Raw genomic sequence first — 23,368 nt, 5'->3', positions numbered from 1 at the left:
TGCTCTTAAACTGAAAAAATGAGTCCATCTCATATTCTCATTCCTTCTCAACAAAATGAAAAATAGAGTCATTTCATCTCATAAATCGGAGACAGGACCATCCCAATCCCAACTCAGGCCTTGTTTTGATGTAGTCGTATTCATATCAATCCACATGTGTTGAGATAAATTGAAGTGGAACTTGAACTAAATTTCACCCAATCCACACCAACACATAGATTGAAGTGAATCCGACAACATCTAAACAAATCCTCACGAGTCTCTGCTACCACTGTACTCGGAGCCGGCTGGACGTAAGTGTTGGGCGGGCGAGTGGTTGCAGAATAGAGCTTCTCAGTCTCGGTGTGCGGCACCGGCATGCAATTTGGCATCATCTGGATGCTCGTATCAGGAGCCACAGCCAAGTAGATGCGCGAGAAGAATTTTTGATAGCACCCAGAGCTGGATGCAACAACACAGATCATGCACAGAATCACGTGCACGCCTGGAGTCCGGCTCGCACATGGCGGGCTGAAGCCCGGAAGGGGTGGTCGGATTTAGCCGAGGCCGCCACCCGTGCCAGTGCCATGCATCTTTTCAGGTTCAGGTCTCTACCAAACAGTCCCACTCCCCGTCTGACGGCACCTTCCGCGGTCGCCCCGGCCGTAAAGCGTTACCCGCCGGTCGGCCTAAATCAAGCTTAAAGCGAACCAATAATCTCACTGCGCCGCGGCGATCCAGGTCAGGTCGCCCACTCACCACCCTCCGCTGGAAGTTGGAACCGATCCCAGACGTAGACTGGTGGGTATCGCGACCGGTTGCATGCAAATTTGACCGCTGGAAGAGAGCTGTGTGGCGACTGGCCAACACGGCAGTCGTTAATCTAAGCATGTTCGGTAGGGCTTGGCTGGCCTAGATTTTCCTGCTAGAACACCTGCTGAATGCTTTCATGCTGATATATTTGTATGCGAAAAACTCCATACAGTATATATAGATAGATAAAATGGAAAAACTTCATACTGTATGCGAAAACAAGTGGCAGACACTTTGTCTTATAAGTCATATTTTTCTGTCTTTTTTTTATAATAAATCAGTAAATAGTATTTTCAGTCGTGACTTTTCGAGCAAACAACACATATTATGAAACTCACCTGTTTGTCCGATTTACAGTACTTGCAAGGTCAAGCTTCCGATGTACGCCCTACGTTCCATAAAGATAAGATATATTTGTGACAAGGCACAATAACTTAGATACCACTCAAAAGCGCAGATGAATATTGCCGAACAGTGACGTACAAAGGGTGTACAGTATCGATAGCGTGTCCTTTTTTGTAGGGACAAATTTTGAAATTTTAGAAGATTTTTTGCTATATCATGTGACGGAGGGAGTAACAACAATGGAGTTTGCTGAGAGTTTGAAACGAATTCTTCTACTCTCTTTTCCAAGAGAGGGACGCCGGATCGGAGGACGGAGGCCACTCTATGGGCTGAAGGAGAAGATTCATTCTTCACTTCTGGGATTCAAAGTTCCAGCATCCATCCACGTCTAACCAACTGAAATGTTGCGGTAAGAGCAAGGCTAATAACAGCTGTGTTAGGTTTTTTTTGCAGCTTTCTCACAATCTATTTATATAATAATTAACTCATCATATGATCCACTTGTCTCTCCCATAAACTTTGTTTAGTTTTTATGTCTAAGCTGGCTATAAACTTATAGCCTAGCCTGTTTCTATTCTCTTCCCTCTCATCTCTTTCCTCCACCTTAACATTTAGTCGACTTATATAACCTGCTATCAGCAAAGTCATTACGCGGAAAATCACGCCAATTTAGTGAATTGTTTCCTAGTGTGATTGCAAATCAGTTGTCTGAGCCTACACACAATGCCGGGAGGAGATCGACCGTCGACCGGTGAGTCAAGTCTAGCGTATGTGCGGCTCGTTAGTCCATCACTGCTCAGCGTTTACTGTTTCAACGGGACTACGGGAGCATCGAAAGAACTAATGGCCGAGCTCCAGCCGGGAAAGGCAGGGCAAGGCAAGCATGTACTGCTACAGAATACAGTGCTGCACCGTAACTCATCACACCCTGACGGCCTGACCTCAGCTACAGAATACAGTACTGCACCGTCTGCACGAAGGATGCTAGCTAGAGCTAAAACAGCTGTAGCTGGATGCATCAACATGTAGAAAGAAATGCTGGAAAGACGGAAAAAATGAATTTCCAGGAAAAAAAAGAAGTCCCAAGAACAGCTAAACCAGAAGGTGCTACTGCGCTACCCTAGCAGAGGACAGCTGCAGGGATCACCTTATTCTGAGTTCTGAGTTTCGCCGTCTTCTGGAAAGAGCATGGTAAGTGCAGGTACTCATGGTAAGTGGTCAGCAACAGCAACAAGCCCACAACACAAGTTTCAGGTTGAAGAATGCAAAGCCATTCAGCACTCACAACAAATCTGCGAACAATGCTTTCTGTCATAGCTTATCAAGCAAACAAACAAGGCTAATCGCATTTAACATGGGCGTAAAGCACCAGCAGTGGAAATACTTTCATCACTCACAGAAAACATGTGATACGAAGGTATTAAAGAGAGCCCAAGTCAACCAAGAATGGCACCCCTTGACAGCAAAGTTTGCTAGATCAAACATAGCATCCAGTTTACTGATCTGTACAACAAAGAACCACAGATTGGTTACGACGAACTAGGAACACGTATTATTTTCAGAAGTATATTGGCTAACAATTTTTTTTAAAAAAAGATCCTAGATACTCAAATAACTTCATTTAATGTTTGGATAAGAAACAAATAGAACACTACTTATGGAAAAGGGGTGGGAGCATTTGAAGGAGGCTTGCAGGGCACCATTGAATTTTCTACTTCAGAAAGTCATTTTATGATATTCGCTGAAAGTGCGTTCAAGTCATCTGGCTTCTTTAAGATCACGTAAATGCAGGCTGGATCTTTTAATTCAAATGAAATTTCTCCAGAGAACTGAATAGAGGAGAAATAGAAATTAAAACGAGCCAACATAGGAACAACTCTACAAATCTGAAGCAGAAAAGGAGTTAGACAATGGCTAAAAAAAGGCACACCACTAGCAAGTCAACATTCTTAACTGCTAAACATATTACTACATAATCAATCTTTATGCTCTCAATAAAAAGGGCAACAGACACAACTCATTGAACTGTAACCATGCGACTGATATGGATAAAAATTAGTAAAAGAACACGAAGGTGCAACTAGACAAGACAGATTATATAGGACCACCAGGTTATATCACAGATCAGCAGGTATGGAGTCATGAATATATGTACGTATTTTCTTAAAAACTAGATGCGCATTATCTACATGAATTCCTAGTGGTGAATAAAGTCATGTAAAATTTACTGGGGTAACCGTTATTCAGTATTTTATTGGCATAACTGCAGTCTAATAGCTATTTTTTCCCACAGAATCCTATTTTCGATACAGATGATGTGATGCATTACTTCAAAAAATACCATTCAGACTACGGCTCTTATAGAATGTTGTTGAATCAAGAAGTATATGACAATATGACAATCGCCCATCCCTCCCAGCGTGCCCAGTTTCCTAGAAAGAGCACAGTAAGATGTCTAGAGCAGAGAAAAGAGAATGGAGAAAAAAGCATTCCGCCTGAAGTATACCTGTATGTATTCTTCTCAGCTTTCTGGCAAGCTATAGTGAATCACCTTTAAAAGGGGAAATGCTTGAATAAGTCCAAGTGATAAGGAGTGTGACTTTGCATAAAGCTATAGGCTGTTAACCTTTGCAGTTGTATCAGAAAGATTTAGGTACTGGACATACGTGTGAACATCTTGAGGAAACAGAAAGGAGATCACCTGAAGCTTGCAATAGACAATTATACTTTCATGTCAACAAAAGGTGAAGACTTCAACAACAGCAAGTCAGCAATAGATCCTTCAGTCTGTATTTTTTAAAAAGGACTGGATCAACATGTGCTCACGGAAAACAGGCGGCAAGGCTTCTTATGTAGTTAAGCCATATTAAACAATCCAGTGTTGTCATCAAAATGACCCACGGAAACTTAGAAGGATATAAAGTGACCTACCTACTATTGCTCGTGCTGATAGACAGCTGCAGATTGCCCCTTATTTTAAGATGCTTTAATGAGGTTATCAGATGGTATTTCTAAGGCAGTCACATCTCCTCCAAGGTTTGAGTTGTCGCAGTTGCATTCATTGCAAGAATATATTGAACATTAAGTTTTCTTCGAAGTAGTAACACGAGGAGCCTTAGATACAAAGGTCTAAAATTATGAGACCTTCCCATAGCTCAATATCAAGACATAAACATTGTTGAACTAACAATAAGTAATGAGCAGAGCAGAGCAAGCACATATAAGCAAGAAGAGAGAAGAACAACAACGATCATAGGATGTGTCAAATAAAACAAGCAGATAGAAAGCAGAAAAGAGAAAAGCTTTGGTACTAACTGCAAAGAACAGCATACAGTATCTCAATTGAACTCAAGGACATATCAACTCACCATTCAGAAATGAAGTGAGCTTCATCAATAGCAACTAGACATATTGGTAGCCCATTCCTAAATATTAGCAGAAATTCTTCATTAAAGAATCTTTCAGGGGAAACAAAAAGCACCTGGTCATAAATCGAAGGGAATTAAGCATATAGCTAAACAGGTCAGTATAAAAATCATCAACACAAAGAATATATGAAGCACAAGATCAGATTGGGTTCATTTTCGATATATTGAGAAATCTGTCTATCTTAGATTCAATTTTGACTTCCATAATATTTTCATCAAACATGCTGTTGTGTTGAAATAGCATAGATAGCCAGGATTGCTTACTAGTTAGGGGAGCATCAGGGCTGGGTTACTGCAACTAAAATTGGCAGAGGATGCTACATTAGTAGTCATAGTGATAAAACTAGGAGTCAAACCAATGTACCTTTATTTACCCTCCATGCAACCTTTGTAATGTCTCATGAAACTCATCGCTTGTCTGAGAGAATTTGATAGTGTAGAACAATGATCAGAGTAAGGATGGCTAGGATTCCCATAAAAGAATATGTATGCATATTATTTATACCTGATTGCTTGCAAGAAGGCCGCCTGGCAAAAATGCAGGTAGCTCCCATAAAAGAATAGGGTTCGTCGCCATCCTCTACCTCCCCCTTTGCCTTCCTCTCCCACGCAGCTCTCGCCTCCGCCACCAAACGCGCTTCCCACGCCCTGTGCTGCCTGAGCTTCGATCTCCATCGCTTTCGCCGTTCTCTCTCGCGGTCTCGGGTTGCAAAACCTAGATCTGGAATTCCGTTATTGATGTCGTCATCAGTGCCGTTATCCTTATTCCGACAGCACAGCCAATAGAAACGCGCCAGCTGTCGGCGGTGCTCCCGTGGCTGGAGGCCTCTCCCTCGAGTGGTCGTCAACCTTCCACAGCCACAAACCGGCGCAGCGGCCACGTCCCTCCCCAGCTCTCCGCCTCCCGTCCTCCGCACCGCACCCCTGCCCCTGGAGGACGTCGCCGCCAGCAACACCACCAGCACCAGCAGCCAGACAGACCTTGCTTTGCTAGTTTGCTTGGAGGAGAGGAGAGACACCGCAACCGCATTGCCATGAGAGGGAAGGGGGCCTTGCTGCTCGTGCGTCGTCTGAATTAGCTCGCTCACGGCCGCCCCCCGGCCCAGGTATGCATGCCAGATTCCGGCCATCGTCCGAATTGAAGATGGCGGCAGCAGCATCCATGGCGGCCCGTGGCGGCGCTCTCGTTGCGATCAGCAGGCCGAGCAGGAGGATGGGTGGCTGCAGGGCGGAACCGCCGCGTTTCTTGGTCGTCAGCTGCGACGCCAGGACAGCGGACGTCTACTCCTCCCTGGTACGGTTTCTTTTTTCTACTCTTCCCTAGTGAGTAGTGAGTGCATTCTGATTGATTAAAATGGAGTGATTTGATATCTGCAGGCTGCAAAGATTTTGGGACCTCCCATGACCTTCAATGCGGCGAAGCTCAAGGTGGAGTTCGCCGGGGAGGACAAGCAGCCTCCTCCTTTCCCCCGAGCCTACACTCTGACCCACTGCGACTTCACGGCGAACCTGACGCTGGCCGTGAGCGGTCCCATGACCACCAGCGAGCAGCTGCGCAGCTGGCAGTCGACGCTGCAGAGGGACGACGTGGTGGCGGAGTGGAAGGAGGTGACCACCGCCGCCAACGCCGGCGGGGAGAGGGAGATGACGCTGCAGGTGCATTGCTTCGTCAGCGGCGCCAACCTCCTGCAGGAGCTCGCCGCAGGTTTCAGATACTACGTCTTCTCCAAAGAGCTGCCGCTGGTACGTTGCTTGCATTCCAACCATAGAATAACCTTAATTATCTGCTAATAAGCTGATGATGGATCTTAACTCGTAAGGTCCTCAAGGCGGTGGTTCATGGCGACGCGGCTCTGTTCGCGGAGAGGCCGGAGCTGATGGAGGCCAAGGTGTGGGTGCATTTCCACTCCACCTCGCGCAAGTACAACCGGATAGAGTGCTGGGGCCCGCTCAGGGAGGCCACCACCAGGAGGAACCACAGCCACCTGCTGGATCTGGATGGCCGCCGGCTGGACCAACAACTGCAGAACGCCATCACCAAGAGCAAGCGGCGAAGGAAGTGGGCGGCCCCCGAGACAATCTTCAACGCCCTGCTCGCCCTTCTCCTCTGATTTGATTCAGCCGCGTGCTGCGTGCCTATACATGGACTATAGAGTGATCAAGTAAAAGCATTCGCGATCTGATTGATATATAATCCTAAAGAGAAGCAAACCATTGTCAAAGGATTTGGAAAGATTGCTCATTTTTTCGCTCTGCTGATGTGCACTCATGTATCACCATTTTGACATTTTTTTATATAAAAAATAGCAATTGTAATTGTAAATCATAAGCATATCTCCGCAATAGATGATGCAACACATGTCTGCACATGTTTATTGAAACATTTGTTTTTGCCCATGTGTTTGGGGAAAAAAAGAATTACAAAATAAAATAATACTTTGGTCAAATAGAATTGTACTAAATAAGGGATCCTGATACTTTTACAGCAAATAAAGGCAAATAATATCCACAGCATCTCATCAATTTGTGCCCTCTCTTATGTAATGATAAAACAAATTGCTTGGATCTCCAACTTCTTGTCACTGGTCCTTTATAACATTGACCTGCAGCAATTACCTCATGTACAATCAGTTGTTGAGATAGGACATCAGTAAACACCTTGACGAAATTATATGTAGGAATGAAAATAAATGAAATCTATCACAATAAACAAGCAGTCCAGAGTAACAGAATATGACAAAAGATATCCCCTTATAAGTCATTTAGGCATCATTACCTTGAAAAATATAAACTGTAAGGCAACAAACAACTATTAGGTTATTTCTTAGAGAAAACTAAAAACAAATGGAGGGACAGTGTATAGGTTCTTATTCATGCAGATCATTGTTAATTCGAAAAAAGACATACTAAAACTACAAGCGATGCAACTCACACATAGAAAACCCATAATTAAGGATACGAAGACAAAGCAAACTAAATTTTACACTTAAAGCTGAGAAAATCACGAGTCACAGCAACACCCTATTCTATCACGATTTTCATTGTGCTAGGCATCCTGCAGTCAAGCAGGCATCAGTCACTCTTAAAGCTTTTTTTTTAAAACATTGTCACTCTTAAAGCTATGATCTTAAACTTACAAAAGAGTGTTCATGAAATCTACAAATAAGGGTACCTGTAGGTTCTCAGTCCCTTAGATTAAAGGAAGTTTTTAAGACCTTGATCCAGCTCTGGTTTAGTAAGTTGTAATTAGCTTCCTCTTCCTGTAGCTGTTGCTTCCTTCATCTTTGTTTTCTTTCTTCTTCTCCTCTGTAAGTTGTTCTGTAGCTGTTCCTGGCCGGAGGGAGCAACAAGAATGCAGTCTTCTCAGAGTTCTTAACGAATTCTTCTACGCCTTTTTCTTTTTCCAAGAGAGGGACACCACCGGATCGGAGGCCACACCACACCACGGGCTGAAAGAAGGTTCCTTCTTCGCTTCTGGGATTCAAAGTTCCAGCATCCATCCACGTCTGATCAACCAGACTTTATTAGTCCGACTGAACTCTCGCGGTATCCATCAACATCCGGCAAAGTTATGTGAAAAATCACGCGAATTTAGCGAATTGTTTCCTAGCGTGATAATTGTTTCCTAGTGTGATTGGGAATCAGTTGTCTGAACCTACAAACAATGCCTGGAATCATGTCGAAAGGTTGAAATGCTGGAAAGTCAAAAATATGAATTTCCAGGGAGAAAAAAAGTCCCAAGAACAGCTAGACCAGAAGGTGCTACTGTGCTACCCTACCAGAGGGACAGCTGCAGGGATCACCTTCTGAAAGTTTGGCTGTCTCCTGGATATTATGGTTATACGAGCATGATCAGTGCGGGTACTCATGGGAATGGATTCTGTCGATATCAACAGCAACAAGCCCAGCATTTCACGTCCCACAAATAATTTTGCAAAATAGATATAGTTAGCACTTTCGTTTGTATTTGACAAATATTGTCCAATCATGAACTAACTAGCTCAAAAGATTTGTCTCATCAATTCCGACCAAACTGTGCAATTAGTTTTTATTTTCGTCTATATTTAATACTCCATGCATGCGTCTAAAAATTTGATGTGATAGAGAATCTGAAAAAATTTGTAAAATTTTTTGGAAACTAAACAAGGCCCAAGTTACAAGTTGAGGAACGAAATCCGCAATCCTGTTCCAGCAGATCTGATCGCATGACGTGCCAATCATCCAGCAACTTCATGATATTAACACGGGCGTAAAGTACCAGGAATCAGTGGAAACACTTCCATCACACATAGAAAGCATGTGATACGAAAGTAAAGAGAGCCCAAGTCAACCATAACAATGGCTCAAGTTGAAGGTGGGATTAATTTTAGAAAATATATCCAATCGATTCAATACCCACTACAAACGAGTGTACGAGCTAAATAAAAGAAGGTATATGCTACAACTTACAAGATTGCGACAGCCCCTGGACAGTCGATCGATTCTCTCTATACAAGATGGTGCAAAAGTTGGTGATCCTACGGTATAACTAAAAGAATAAACATACAACATACGGGTGGCAATGGCATGACGTGACAGTCCACAAAGCCACCCATTTCACCTACGATAACCAAGAAACAACTCGCCTAGCATTGGGGGATTGAAACAGAAGTACCCAAAAGAACACAATGAATGGTTCAGTCATATCAGTTCTTTTCAAGGAAATCACAGATGCAATTTAGTTCTCCACATGCACCCAACAACCTTTTTAGGAGATGGGTCTTTCGGTCCTTTGTCTCGTTGCCCAGAAGTGAAATACAACCAGCCATCCCAGTATCCTACCAATGTGGTCTTGATTCGGAAAGGTAACCGCCCAATCACACTCCATTCCTGCAGATGGAGGTTCAATATCATCACGATGGCATACCAAGGGCCAAAATGATTTACAAAATGCGATTTTTTTTTATATATATTCTTATCAAACTTCCTGTTGCCCACATAATTATGTACTTTTTCAGCGTCATGGGAATGTAAATTTCAGCAATAGAAAGCTTAATGATATTTTAGTTGCTTTTGTGTTACACAGCAGAATACTGTTGCAATATCATCTGATGCAATTAACAAAAGCATTAAAACCCACCAACAATAAACAAGAAACAGATCTGCAATGAGCATGCTCTGTTTCCAACTATATTCACAAGAAACAGAAAAAATAGAAACAAAGGGGACAAAATACCGTACCAGTGTATCCAGGTTGAACTGAAATACTTCACCAACCAATACCATCTTTTTAGTTATTGGGTGCTTATCTGTGGTTCCACCAGCAATAACAAGAGAATTGTTGACATTCACCCAAGCAAATTCTATATGTGAATCAGGTTTTGGCATAGGTGGAAGTTCCTTCCAAGTCGTTCCATCATCAAGCATATAAACATTACTATACACAACCTGCACAAACAAAATGTTTTTTTAAAAGAGAGGCAATAACAAAGACAAACAAATAGTGAAAATAGGAAGGTTACTGAGAAAATAGTGAAACTAGAGTACTTTTGGATTGATTCTTGTCTCAACTCAAAACCATCAATTATGGCAATGCTTGAATATATGCGATATATGATAGCTTCATAGTTAAATCAAACTAAATGTCTTTATCATTTGCTTTTGTTCTTAAAAAAATGCAGTGCGCATGATGCCAATCCACTTTCTGGTGAAATTAGGTCTGCCATTATTTATTAAAACAAAGTAGGTGCAGCGTGTGTGGTGCTTAGATGCTTATTTACTAGACTTAATCATGCACAACATATGGTTAAGTTGTCTTTAAAGCACGGAATTGATCTCAGATTCTCAGTTGATCTTAAAACATAGGGACCACATAATGTGCATCAATTAGCTATAAGAATGAGTTGCACATCAACATACCTCACTTCTTCTAACACATTTAAATATAGGAGACCCAGGCTTGGCCATGAAATCACCTTCTTGACCACCGATAACAAGGAGTTTATCATTTGCAACAACACAAGCCCTGGTAGTAAAAGAAAATATCTTTATAAGAACTTCAGCAGCTTCTTATAAAGTTCTTTGTATGATGCAACCAAATATAGAAAAGCATTCCCTACAAGCATAAATGTTGCCCAGAGCATAAGAAAAGTGGAAGTGCAAAGCACCAAAATGCCAAGACACCCTAGGGCATAGGCATCTAGCAGCATGTTTTCCAATGAAAATGACAATTGCTGATACCATAGGAAGGGAAAGTTCGAGACCTATGAGGACCTCCACGCGGTATTGGTATCTCGCTCCTCCACTCTTTCTCCAATGCTTTCCCATTCTTTACCGCGAGACTCCAGTGTTCAAGCCCAGGTTCATGCCTATCCTCCTTGCTGCCACCCATCACATGAAGTCTGCCTCTCCAAAGTTGTGTTGCTGGAGCATATCTAAAGAGAAGAATTTTAGTTGGAAGGATATTTGTTTAAGTTGTTTACAGCCTGTTTGAGCAAATATTCAGACAGTATTTGCAATAGCAGGATCAGGGGCAGAGCTACAGTTAAAAAAAATATGGTGGTGCAAACTTCTATGCACCTATTACAAATACAATATTGGTGGAAAACGAAAATTTCAGTAAATTTGTTCCATGGTGGTACCTGTGCGCCACCCTGCCCTACATGGGACCAACAACTTTCAAGTGCAAGTAATGCATAGATGCACAATGCATGGACGCCCAATTTTAAAAAATAAAGATAGTACCTAGGAACTGGCAATGGTGGCAAATCATTCCATTCTTTTGTTTCTGTGTCCAATACAAAATTTCGAGCTGTTGGTCCCCTACATTGTGGACCATACTGTCCAGTTACCACATAGATGAATCTTCCATCAGTAACCATCCCCAAATGTGAATGTGCCATGTCCTTGGGCATGTCAAATCTTCCACCCCATGTATTATCCGAGAAATTGTATATATCAACATGAGAATGCACCTAAGATAAAAAGAAAAAGGAAATTCCTTAAGGAAGGCAACTTGCTTAACATATTGAAATAACTCACATCTAACTGCAGTTTTTTCTCAATTAAGAAAAAAAACATGGAATAGAACACCAGGGTGGCATTTGCATTCTGTTATTCCTAAATATAATTGAAAGTCCAGCAATGTTAGTATTATTATAATGGCATGAAACTGTCATTTCTATTAATAAAGAAGAAATTTACACATAAGTCACCTACATGGAAAAGGAGAAGAAAAGATTTTACAAAGGGGTGCCAAGCTAGGCTCCTACCACCAAAGAAGCTAAGAATGATGCACCACAGCAAGGCCCCAATACCACCAAAGAAGCTAAGAATGATGCACCACAGCAAGGCCCCAAGTTTAACCCTCCTCCCTAATTTTACTCTGACCCCATCTACATAACAAATAGTAGACTTGCATAGAGAAGGAGCCTTCGCAACGTAATTACTTGTTATGTAAATGGAATCGGAGCAAAAACTAATATATAGCACAAGTAATTCAAGTGTGTTTCATTATGTAAGAGCATACATGAGTACATGACTGAATGGTCAGGATTAACTAGAGCTTGGCAATCTCAACAACTCAGGTAACTTATTAAATTGAATTAACAGGGTATAATACAGTGCAATCAGTCTATTTCACAACTTGGCAACATGGTAATACATCCCCTTTAATGAATGCAAGAGTATATATAAGTAGCTATCTTGAGCTACTCAAATTTACATTGACAAATACCTTTTCTATTATGCCTTCCAAAATATAAAGTGAAATGATCATGTGCAAGAGGGTATAACTGCTCCATATCATAAATTGTAGAAAAGTAGATATCTTCAAACACAAAGCATGATGGTATAGGATAATGGAAGATAACAGGCAGGTTTCTCACATGGTTAATGGTGCCATATCCAGCAAATACATATAAGAGATTTTTAATCTGTAAAGCAGCGCCATCCAAACGGGCCACGGGTGCTTCAGCCATCTCCTCCCATTTTAGTTCTGGAGCTGGCAAGTCCGCAAAAGTTGCATTTATGTCAGTCGAACCTACAGATTTCTTGTCCTCCTTAATCTGTACAAGATTATAAAAATGACTAGTCTTGAGAGAGTCCATTGTAGCAGCTAGCAACATGACAAGAATAAAAAACAAAGTAAAGTTGCAAATAGAATAAAATGTAACAAGCTTTTAGACCAAGGCCTTGTTTAGTTCCTAAAAAAATTTGCAAAATTTTTTAGATTCCCCGTCACATCGAATCTTGCGTGAAGCATTAAATATAGATAAAAAATAAAAACTAATTGCAGAGTTTGCCTGTAATTTGCAAGACGAATCTTTTGAGCCTAGTTAGTCCATGATTGGACAATATTTGTCAAATACAAACGAAAGTGCTACAATATCTACTTTGCAAAAAAAATTGGAACTAAACAAGGCCTGATAACTGACAATTCCTCACTGCATATGTCATTACATACAAAAATAATGCAAAATGTCCAAGCACATAACAGAACTTTACACATTGTTTACTCTGTATGATACCAAATGATTCAAGCAAAAACTGTGTGCCAAAGTAATGTCAACTAGACATATGCAAGATATAATCTACAGTTGTTATGACGCTAAATTAATAATGTCATCTAGGCAAAAGTATGATAACAAATATGAATGGACAATATATTTCTGACCAAGGAAAACTGAAAAAAGATAAGACTCTTAGTTTCTGGTCAATGTACTCTACTTGTACACATAGGACCTAGATTTCAAATTAGATTGCAGGGGAGTGTTGAATATGCTTATAAAAGCAAAACGACATGTTCCTATGACAACCTATAGAAATTATAAATACTACATCACTCAATCAAATCTGCAGCAAAGTGTAGGTGTTATGCTAACTGAAAACTAATGCACATAGTCCACAAGCTGAAGCTGTAGCATTGTAGGAAAATGGATACTATAGCCAAGGATCACAACCAGAGTACCTCCATTCCTATGAGGCGTGACATTCAAATGAACCCACAAATGTATCGCTAAATGACACACCTAACGCGTAATGGCTGCACATATATGGACTGCAATAGGTCGAGTAAATTCCCCAATCCAGCAAGTATGTTCAGCTCAGCTGATCAGCACGCAAACGTTTCCCAATTCCTCCCGGATTCCCACCAGATCTCTCCAATCCCGTACGCGCGCCTGTTATACGCTCCCAAACCCTACCGCGGAGGCCTAACACTTCGAGCCTCAGCAGCGGCAGGCCGGCAGCAACCTCGCATCCCCAAGCATTGGGCGTGAGAAAGGGGAGGCTTCACCTTCTTCGCGACGGGCGGCGTCGGACCGGCGGGGCTGGTGTGGAGGTTAAGCCTGGACGACCAGACGGCCGAGGACGACGCCGAGGACGAAGCCCAGAGGTAGTCGGCGACGAGGACGAGGCCGAGGATGGCGACGACGGCGAGCGCCACCAAGTGCTTCGGCGCCCGCGCCTTCACCGCCGGCCGCGCCATCGGCGGGCGGCTACGCCGGAAGGACTAGAGAAGGTGGACGCAGCGGGGAAGTGGAGTGGAGCGCGTCGGTGGCATTGACGGCGGATCGGCGTCCGGCGCGGCGACTAGTAGTAGCGAATTGAAGTGACGGTGTGAAACTGCGAAAGGAACGATCGGTGGATGGATACTGGATACGCGTGCGTAGCGTAGAGGAGAGAAGGAAAATACGGTGGCACGATGACGGGTGTGTTTGGATCGGAGGAATTGTATAAAAAATACTCCCTAAACAAGGCTCGGTTGCCTTGCAAAATTTTAGCTAGCTAAATTTTAGTCACTCTAGTAGCTAAAGTTCCAAACACATTGACTAAAAGAAGCTAAAATAGTTTAGTTTCATTAGTCACCCAAGAGTAGCTAAAATAATTTTAGCTAGCTAAAATTTAGCAAGAGGATCCAAACAAGCTCAAAGTGTATTACGGTTTCTATAATTTGTATTGAAATATAATATATTTTGTATAATGATTATATTTTAATTTGATAATATTTGTTAAGAAAGCTATAATTTAAGGTGAAACTTTATAGTTACAATAATTTATAGGTACATACGTCATTTAAGTGTTCTTTTAAGTTGTCTTAAATTTTTTAGAATGTACTATATCACATAACAAGAGAGTATGAAGGAAGATTTTTTTTATAAAAAGGATTGCTGTTTTGGTGTTTGGAAGAAAGAAATTGTGATTTCCTTTACTTAGGAAGGGATTGCTTCCATGTACAAAATGGAGGAAAAAACATTCACCCAAATCTCTTGGATTATTTTCTTCATGAAGTCCAAGGCAAAAGCACAAGCTATTATGTGTGTTTGCCATGCACAGGGGCGGGCTTAGGCCTAGGGTCAGTAGAGCCATGTCCTAGTTGTGGCTTAAAAGGTTAAGGTTAGAAGTAACTCTTCAATTTTGACCCAAGAAAAAAGCCTATCAAGAAAAGATTAGGGCACACCAACCAAAGAAGTCAGGCCTCACTCAGCTAAGCAGCCACCGCGCGCTGTCGCTCCTCCGCTTGCACACGCCCCGCGGAGCCCCCTGCACGCCGCCGCACACGGCACGACTCGCAGCTCGCACGCCCTCACCTATCTCTTCCGCTCCGGCCTCCCTCCCTCGCTGCCTCGATCACGCCTAAGGATGGCAGTGGGGCGGTTTCGGGTCGGATATCCGCGGGTTTCGGTTCTCGCCGGTTCGGTTTTGGGGAAAATTTTCCACCCACGGTTTTCGGGTTCGGGGCCCCGAAACCTATCGGGTTCGGTTTCGGGTTTGGTTTTCCACCCGTGGATATCCAATGGATATCCGAAATAAGTCATTAGAATTAATTTTCATATTTTATAATATGATAATAATAACTTTTTACTTAGATTATGAAATTTATTTTAATCTAACTCATGAAAATATTTATGTTTTATTGCCTCTTGTTTATACATGTAAATATGTGTATATATATTATGTATATATTTATAGAAAGTCCTTATTGCTATTATTATGTTGACATAGAAATCGGGTTTCGGGTATCCATTCGGGTTTCGGGTATCCGCGGATTTGGTTTTGGGGAGAGTTTATTATCCGAATCGGTGTTCGGTTCGGTTTCGGATTTCGATTTCGGGTTTCGGGTTTGGGTGCACATAAACTTCACCCGATCCGAATCCGCCCCGTTGCCATTCTTAATCACACCCAGACGGAAGACGGCCAGACGCGCTCGGTGCTCGCCCCTTGCGGTGAGGGGCGGAGGGGCCCACGGCTGCCCATGCATGCCTCAGTGTCATCTATGAGTGAAAGTGCAAAGCAAAGAACATTTAACCATACTTATTCCATGGTGCTAAGGTCGTGTGCTCGTTTTCAAATTCCTCTAATCCAAACACATGTTTGTATATGTTTCCAGTTTCATACGTTTTTCTATTTCTCCGTTTTGCCACTAGTGACCTATCTAATTTCTTTGTTTTTTCTGTTCCTATATTTGCAATCCTCTAATCCAAACAGGTCCATTTTGTTTCAAGGATGTCCGTACTATATAATATAATTTTCACATAAATGTATGAGATACATGTGCGTGTGAAACGATAGATATTTTTCTCTCTTATTATATAAAAATTCCGTGGATGCGTTGAAAACTGAGTCATGAAACCTTCTACATTGTTTCAAAAATATGGATGTGTTGGAAACTGAGCCATGAAACCCCATGGAATAAAACTCTTCTGTATTATTTTTAAAATATGGATGTGTTAGAAACTGAGCCATAAAACCTTGAATGACCTAATGCATTTTCATAAAAGGTATCAATTCCCCTCTTCCCCATCTAAAATATATATACATATAAAACTTAGTTGTCCTAAGTTAAACTAAAAGATATAAATAAGTCTATTTTTTTAGCATTAAATTTTTAGTTATCAAACTCCAAGATTGAATATCTCTAGACTCTAGCCACCAAACTATCAAAACTGGATAATTCCCGGTTTCAAAGATGATTTTACTAATATATTAAAAATAATAAAATATAATTTAACATTCAAAATTCATAGGAATTTAATTTAAACTTGCCAAATAATGCATCGCGGGACCATATTGCCTATCTCAATAGCTTGTCACCTACCTAGCAGGCCAACATGGCATCTCCAAGTGCCGCTCGAAAGCTGTGCACGGGAAAAGGGGAAGATAAAAGAATACTACTGTGTGGATGACATATGGATCCTACACGTTTGGTGCACCATTGTACAAGTTTAATGATTTAGGAATAGTTTTCGGAGTTACCTTTAAACCACATAAGTGTACCATTGTAGAAAAGTGGAAATAGTTAGTTCAAGTTACCTAAAAACCGTAGAAGTGTAGAATGAGCATGTTAGTTTGTCTAAAAAACTATGGCTAAAATTACTATTTGTTAATTTATTGTAAGAACAATATTAGTATTGTTCTTTTTCTTATAATAAATCAACAAATAGTATTTTTAGCCATCACTTTTTCACACATAGTGTATTTTAAAAATAGAGAAGGAAAGCTAAAATAACATGATTATACTATGAACAGGGACGTAGCTTCATTCCACCCTGGATTCTGACGTGATACGCACAAACGCAACTCTTATCTCCTCGAGACCTCGAATGCTTTTGCTTGCTCTGCACTCATCGAATCCCTTATTTCCTAGATAGGCCTTGTTTAGTTCCCAAAAATTTTCTTTTTTTTCCATCACATCGAATCGAACGCATGCATAAGGAATTAAATATAAATAAAAAAATAAATAATTACACAGTTTGTATATAATTTGTGAGACCAATTTTTTTGAATATAATTAGTCCATAATTAGATACTAAGATTCTGTTTGGTTTCCCTGCTAAATTGTAGTTAGCTAAAACTATTTTAGCTGCTCTTAAGTGACTAGTGGGATTAAACTATTTTAGCTCATTTTTAGTCAGTGTGTTTGAAGCCATAATCTCCTACAACTAAAAAGAACAAAAGGAAGATAATTTTTTCGTGCAACTTTTGTTTGGTGTAACCTCTCTTCTCTCCTTGCGACCCCGCATGCAGCCCCAAAAGGAAAAAAAATACGTACGGACAAAAAAGGAAATTAAACACCACGGCATGCGCACGATCAATTCAGCTCCAAAAGAAAATCAAAATAACATGTACGGACGAAAAGGAAAGTTAGCACCTGACATGCGCCCGCGATGCCTCCTGTTGTTTCTAAAAAATCCTGCAATCCGTGCAAACCCTCCTAGCAAATCACCATCTTCTTCTTTCCAAATAAAACAGGTCCTCATAATCTTTTTCATTTTTGCAATCAGGAAGCAAACAAACAACGCTGCAATCTGTTCCAAGCAAATAAAAAAGAAAGCAAACAAACAACGCTATTCCATGCAGAAAAAAAAGAAGAAGAAGAAGAAGAAGAAGAAGAAGAAGAAGAAGAAGAAGAAGAAGCAATCAGCGCCTGGTCTCATGCGATCGCTATTAGCGCCTCCCGCAACCCAGCACGCGTGAAAAAACTGGCTTCGTTATGACTGCTCGACAGCGATCTCCTCCAAGCCGCCACTGCCGCCACCAAGTCTGATCCCTGCGATCCGCTACTGCAATCCTCCGACACCCTGTGACAACTCGACGACATCGATCTGCTACTCCAGGCCAGCGACGTCTGTCCGTCGCCAAGGCCAGCGTTCACCAACCCTCGCGATCTGCATCCCGGCTAGACGATACGTGTCTCTCTCATGATCTGCTCCTTGGTCAGACTGTATACATGGCACGACAAGTCATGCTAAAAATTGCCAAAATCCTGTCTATTATAGTATATATTGATAGCAGTTATAATGCACGATTAAACCATTATATGAACTAATAACAGAACTGTGCATTTGGCTCTAAAAATATAAAACAGTGTTAATTATGATTTACTTTGAAAATAAGATGTATTTTGTTTCAAGAAAAAAAATCTAAGCACCGTACTTCTGTTCAAGTGTCCATTTGAAACAAATTGACCGATTCCAACAATGAGAAGATGATTTGAAGTACCCCACTATAGTATAGTGCAACTATGCAAGGGAATGCATATATTTTTATTGTTACAGCATTATCAAACTGTTAGCCTATTTACCTGCACTTCATTGAGAAGTTCTCAATATGTTTTGATCAGACTGCTTTCCAGTTAGATCACTATCAACAGTGACTTGTTTAGAGTCTGACTTCACTATGTAATTAGAGATGTAGTAGTCCATCAGTGGCCTGCATGAGGCAGGATCGTTAGTGCCAATTATGTGCACTTCCATGTTGGCCCGCATGTGTTGTGGCAATAATCATTAGCGTCAATTCTGTGCAGTTCCATATTGCACGATGGTCAAATTTACTTGTAAAGCTATATATGATTTCACTACGGCCATATCATATCTAACAGGATTGTTGATGCATTATCTACAATATAACCAACAGCAAGCAACAGAAGCCATCCCCTAAATTAAAAAATTACTAAAAAAACCTTCATTCTAACATTCAAAAGAATACAATAGACACATAAATTGTATTGGGACAACACACTGAAAAACACACCGCTACGGGACAACCAAACTTTTAGTAAACACATGAAAATATCTATAAAGTAGAGTTTCATTCATAAAACTTTGTGGTTTGTATTTAATGTTATTTTAATATTGATACTTAAATTTCACAGTATTAAAATTTTATTGTGCGATCTATGTATTTTTAATATAAATTGTTAGCTATCCCGTAGCAACGTACGGGCACACTACCTAGTTAATAAATAAAGTGAAAATGCTTGAAAAGAAAGAATCTTCCTTGTTCCGTCTTGAAAGGAAAACACACAAGCGGTCGGCCGGTGGGAGCGTGCACAGCCCAGGAAAGCCCACGATACGCGCGGACAAGAGACGACGAGGCACCGAGCAGATGGCCCAGGTGGTAACCTCGCGACAGCCGTTGTCCAACGTCGAACGCCACTCGCGCCGCCGCGGGCCCGAAGGCCGCAGCGCGGCGATGGCCCGGCCGCGCCCCCGCTCGCCGTCACCGGTGGCGGGCCGCGGGCACGCCACACGAGACCGTCCCGTCCGCACCGCACCGCACCGTGCTAACAAAAGTTGTCACGTACGCAGGACTCGTGCAAGGCTCGTCCCGGGGACCGGCCGAGCGGGGATATCTGTCCCCCGCTCCCGCCGGCCACACCGCATAGGCAGCGCCAGCGAGCGAGCAACTCGATCGGACCGGTGGGCTTTGCACCACGACGCCACGCCTCTCCAGCGATGCCATGCTGCTGCTGTGCTGGGCAGACGGATCGGATAAGAACAGGAGCAGAAGCGGCCAACCGCGGCTGGTACAAGTTGAACCAACACTTCCTCCTCGCGGTGCGCCGGAGTGACAAGCTATATAATACGCCCATGCTTATCCCGCACACGCTGATGCGTGCATGAGCTAGCTAGGGCTCCTTATCGTAACCACCACACCACGTCGGTCGCCATGCCTCACTCTCCTTTCCCCTTGTTTTTCCTTTGGAAATGGACGCCTCGTCATTCTTCACTCATCCACCTCATCAATAATACTATATTTTTTTAAAAAAACGTATGTATGTCATCAATAATTCGGCCGTACCTACGATCTCTGTCACGCATGACGTCAGCCTGCCGTTCGGTGCGGGGATTTCTCTCTGGGGACGGCGTCACCAGCACGAGCCGCCGCCGGGCGCCGGACGCTCGGGCCGGAATGGGAGTGAACGCTGCCGCTGTCGCCATGCGAAAATAGAAGATCGCTGCACATCTCACACTGCATTTCGGCACTCCTGCGCTATCGCCTCCAGTGTCCAGTCCCGGGCGGGCTCTCGGTCTGTCACCATATATATCCTGGCTCTCCCTGGAGACCGAAGGAAAACACGCGCACTTCAAGTTCGACACGACAGGAGCTGCACGCACGCTCCTCAATTCGCACTCCCATCGCCACTGCTCTGCTCACGCCGAACGCTTTCAATGGCTGCGAGCACCACCGCGGCGCCGGCGCCATGCTACGACGCGCCGGAGGGCGTGGACGTCCGCGGGCGGTACGACCGGGAGTTCGCGTCGATCCTCACCCGCGACGCGCTGGGGTTCGTGGCCGGCCTGCAACGCGAGTTCCGCGGCGCCGTCCGCTACGCCATGGAGCAGCGGCGGGAGGCCCAGCGGCGGTACGACGCCGGCGAGCTGCCGCGGTTCGACCCGGCCACGAGGCTCGTGCGCGACGGGGACTGGACGTGCGCGCCCGTGCCGCCGGCCGTCGCCGACCGCACCGTCGAGATCACGGGCCCCGCCGAGCCGCGGAAGATGGTCATCAACGCGCTCAACTCCGGCGCCAAGGTCTTCATGGTAAGCGCGCACACACACGAGTGCAAACTTGAAATCGTGTGATGCTGAGAAGAGGCTGAGACGACATGAAATCGTACGTGGCAGGCTGACTTCGAGGACGCGCTGTCGCCGACGTGGGAGAACCTGATGCACGGGCAGGTGAACCTGCGGGACGCCGTGGCTGGCACCATCACCTACCGCGACGCGGCGCGCGGGCGGGAGTACAAGCTCAACGACCGAACCGCCAAGCTCTTCGTCCGCCCCCGCGGCTGGCACCTCCCCGAGGCGCACATCCTCGTCGACGGCGAGCCGGCCATCGGCTGCCTCGTCGACTTCGGCCTCTACTTCTTCCACAACCACGCCGCCTTCCGCGCCGGCCAGGGCGCCGGCTTCGGCCCATTCTTTTACCTCCCCAAGATGGAGCACTCCAGGTACGCCGGGGCCATATGAACACGGTGCACACACACACGTGTGCGCGGCAGTGACGTAATCTGCAACACGTGCGTCGTCGTCTGCTGCAGGGAAGCGAGGATATGGAACGGGGTGTTCCAGAGAGCGGAGAAAGCTGCTGGGATCGAGCCGGGGAGCATCCGGGCGACGGTGCTGGTGGAGACGCTGCCGGCGGTCTTCCAGATGAACGAGGTCCTGCACGAGCTGCGCGAGCACTCGGCGGGGCTCAACTGCGGCCGCTGGGACTACATCTTCAGCTACGTCAAGACGTTCCGCGCCCACCCGGACCGCCTCCTCCCCGACCGCGCCCTCGTCGGCATGGCCCAGCACTTCATGCGCTCCTACTCCCACCTCCTCATCCACACCTGCCACCGCCGCGGCGTCCACGCCATGGGCGGCATGGTAAGCTCACCAATGGGCGCCATGGGCGGTCGACGTCACGTAACTAATTAACCGTGCAACGAACGAACTCACCAATCGCATGCACGCAGGCGGCTCAGATTCCGATCAAGGACGACGCGGCGGCGAACGAGGCGGCGCTGGAGCTGGTGCGCAAGGACAAGCTGAGGGAGGTGCGCGCGGGGCACGACGGCACGTGGGCGGCGCACCCGGGGCTCATCCCGGCGGTCCGGGAGGTCTTCGAGGGCCACCTCGGCGGGAGGCCGAACCAGATCATCATCGGCGACGGCGCCGCCGCCGGGGGGCACGAGCACGAGGGCGCCAGCGTCAGAGAGGAGGACCTCATCCAGCCGCCGCGGGGCGCGCGCACGGTGGACGCACTGCGGCTCAACGTCCGCGTGGGCGTGCAGTACCTCGCGGCGTGGCTGGGCGGCTCGGGCTCCGTCCCGCTGTACAACCTGATGGAGGACGCGGCCACGGCGGAGATCAGCCGCGTCCAGAACTGGCAGTGGCTGCACCACGGCGCGGCGCTGGACGCCGGCGGCGTGGAGGTGCGCGCGACGCCGGACCTGCTCGCGCGCGTCGTCGAGGAGGAGATGGCGAGGGTCGAGGCGGAGGTCGGCCACGAGAGGTTCCGGAAGGGGCGGTACGAGGAGGCAGGCAGGATCTTCAGCCGGCAGTGCACCGCGCCGGAGCTGGACGACTTCCTCACGCTCGACGCGTACAACCTCATCGTGGCGCACCATCCAGGTGCTTCACCGTGCAAGCTCTGAATAGCTTTTTGTTGGCAGTGCGGTCAGCTTTCAGAAATAACGCCTCGCTGTCTAATGCAGCCAACGAAATAAGGACGGATGACCAACAAGCATGATAGACACGAACAGCCTAAGCACACTGCATATTTTGTCTGTTTTGGGTGCTTTTAGTCGTGCTTATGATAATACATGGTGGTCTATATGTAATAATAAACTAAAGGTTAAGATGCTGTTTGGTTCGTGACAGCACTGAATGAGTGTAAGTGATTCCGAGCTTCAAGAAATTGATTACTCCTGGTTTAGGCAGTGAACGACTCGCAGTGAACCAAACAAAAACCGTAAACGCTCGCATGGTGTTCAGTCCGAGCGCCATTAATTTCCATTAATGTTTGCGTGCGCGTTATCCTTTCAAATGGCACCTCAGTTGAACCGGAAAGGACAACTGCGTCCACATCTGGATTATGAACGACCTGTATGAGAGAACTGAAACTATCTATTCAACCCCCCCCCCCCCCCCCCCCCCCAAAAAAAAACAAAAAAAAAACTGTCGTTCTAAAACGTAGATCGTTTTAATTTTATTATAAATCAGACTTCTTTAACTTCAATCACGCTAATAGAAAAAACAAATGTGTACAACATCAAATTATACACTATTGGGGACCAAACTTCTTTAACGTGGTTTTGTCAAGAGGTTTAATTAAAATTTCTTGCCAAAGGGTTCCTGATCAAAACAGAGTAAATGAACTCCGATACACAACTTGTCAATTCAAACAAGGTTTATCTGGAATCTAGAGCTAGCATGAATCACCGTTGAAACTAAACGTACAATGGTATGATCTCTCAACTCAAGCTACAAATGAACCACACTAAACGTACAATGGTATGATCTCGCAACTCAAGATACCGATGAACCGCATTT

The 23,368-nt window shown here is 44.5% G+C and overlaps 3 protein-coding genes and 1 long non-coding RNA gene across 14 annotated transcripts; 2 read left to right on the top strand and 2 right to left on the bottom strand.

Moving 5' to 3' along the window:
- LOC110436201 lies at positions 1,975–5,321 on the bottom strand. 11 transcript variants are annotated; one of them, XR_002453955.1, is made up of 7 exons: positions 5,071–5,321; positions 4,830–4,983; positions 4,506–4,618; positions 4,069–4,251; positions 3,839–3,924; positions 3,644–3,688; positions 1,975–3,569 (listed from the first exon to the last, which is right to left on the bottom strand). It is a non-coding gene; the product is annotated as an uncharacterized LOC110436201 (long non-coding RNA). The 11 variants fall into 11 exon arrangements; XR_002453957.1 differs by having other exon boundaries at positions 4,506–4,562; positions 5,071–5,319; XR_002453956.1 differs by having other exon boundaries at positions 4,069–4,618; positions 4,830–4,863; positions 4,930–4,983; positions 5,071–5,311.
- On the top strand, positions 5,427–6,948 carry LOC8073690 (protein STAY-GREEN LIKE, chloroplastic). Its single transcript, XM_002448039.2, has 3 exons — positions 5,427–5,859; positions 5,943–6,308; positions 6,386–6,948. The coding sequence occupies exons 1-3, from the start codon at positions 5,674–5,676 to the stop codon at positions 6,674–6,676; spliced, it is 843 nt and encodes a 280-aa protein (XP_002448084.2). The 5' UTR covers positions 5,427–5,673; the 3' UTR covers positions 6,677–6,948.
- Positions 8,878–14,252, bottom strand: LOC8060170 (kelch repeat-containing protein At3g27220). The gene is made up of 7 exons (XM_002446652.2): positions 13,840–14,252; positions 12,431–12,610; positions 11,289–11,518; positions 10,808–10,978; positions 10,464–10,569; positions 9,786–9,992; positions 8,878–9,434 (listed from the first exon to the last, which is right to left on the bottom strand). The coding sequence occupies exons 1-7, from the start codon at positions 14,029–14,031 to the stop codon at positions 9,270–9,272; spliced, it is 1,251 nt and encodes a 416-aa protein (XP_002446697.1). The 5' UTR covers positions 14,032–14,252; the 3' UTR covers positions 8,878–9,269.
- On the top strand, positions 20,223–22,755 carry LOC8073689 (malate synthase, glyoxysomal). The gene is made up of 5 exons (XM_021462614.1): positions 20,223–20,869; positions 20,954–21,279; positions 21,370–21,700; positions 21,790–22,447; positions 22,531–22,755. The coding sequence occupies exons 1-5, from the start codon at positions 20,498–20,500 to the stop codon at positions 22,563–22,565; spliced, it is 1,722 nt and encodes a 573-aa protein (XP_021318289.1). The 5' UTR covers positions 20,223–20,497; the 3' UTR covers positions 22,566–22,755.

The sequence above is a fragment of the Sorghum bicolor genome, chromosome 6 (assembly GCF_000003195.3).
Source record: "Sorghum bicolor cultivar BTx623 chromosome 6, Sorghum_bicolor_NCBIv3, whole genome shotgun sequence".
Classification (NCBI taxonomy): Eukaryota; Viridiplantae; Streptophyta; class Magnoliopsida; order Poales; family Poaceae; genus Sorghum; species Sorghum bicolor.
The sequence above is the reverse complement of the archived record's forward strand: the minus strand, read 5'-3'. Positions and strand labels throughout refer to the sequence as shown.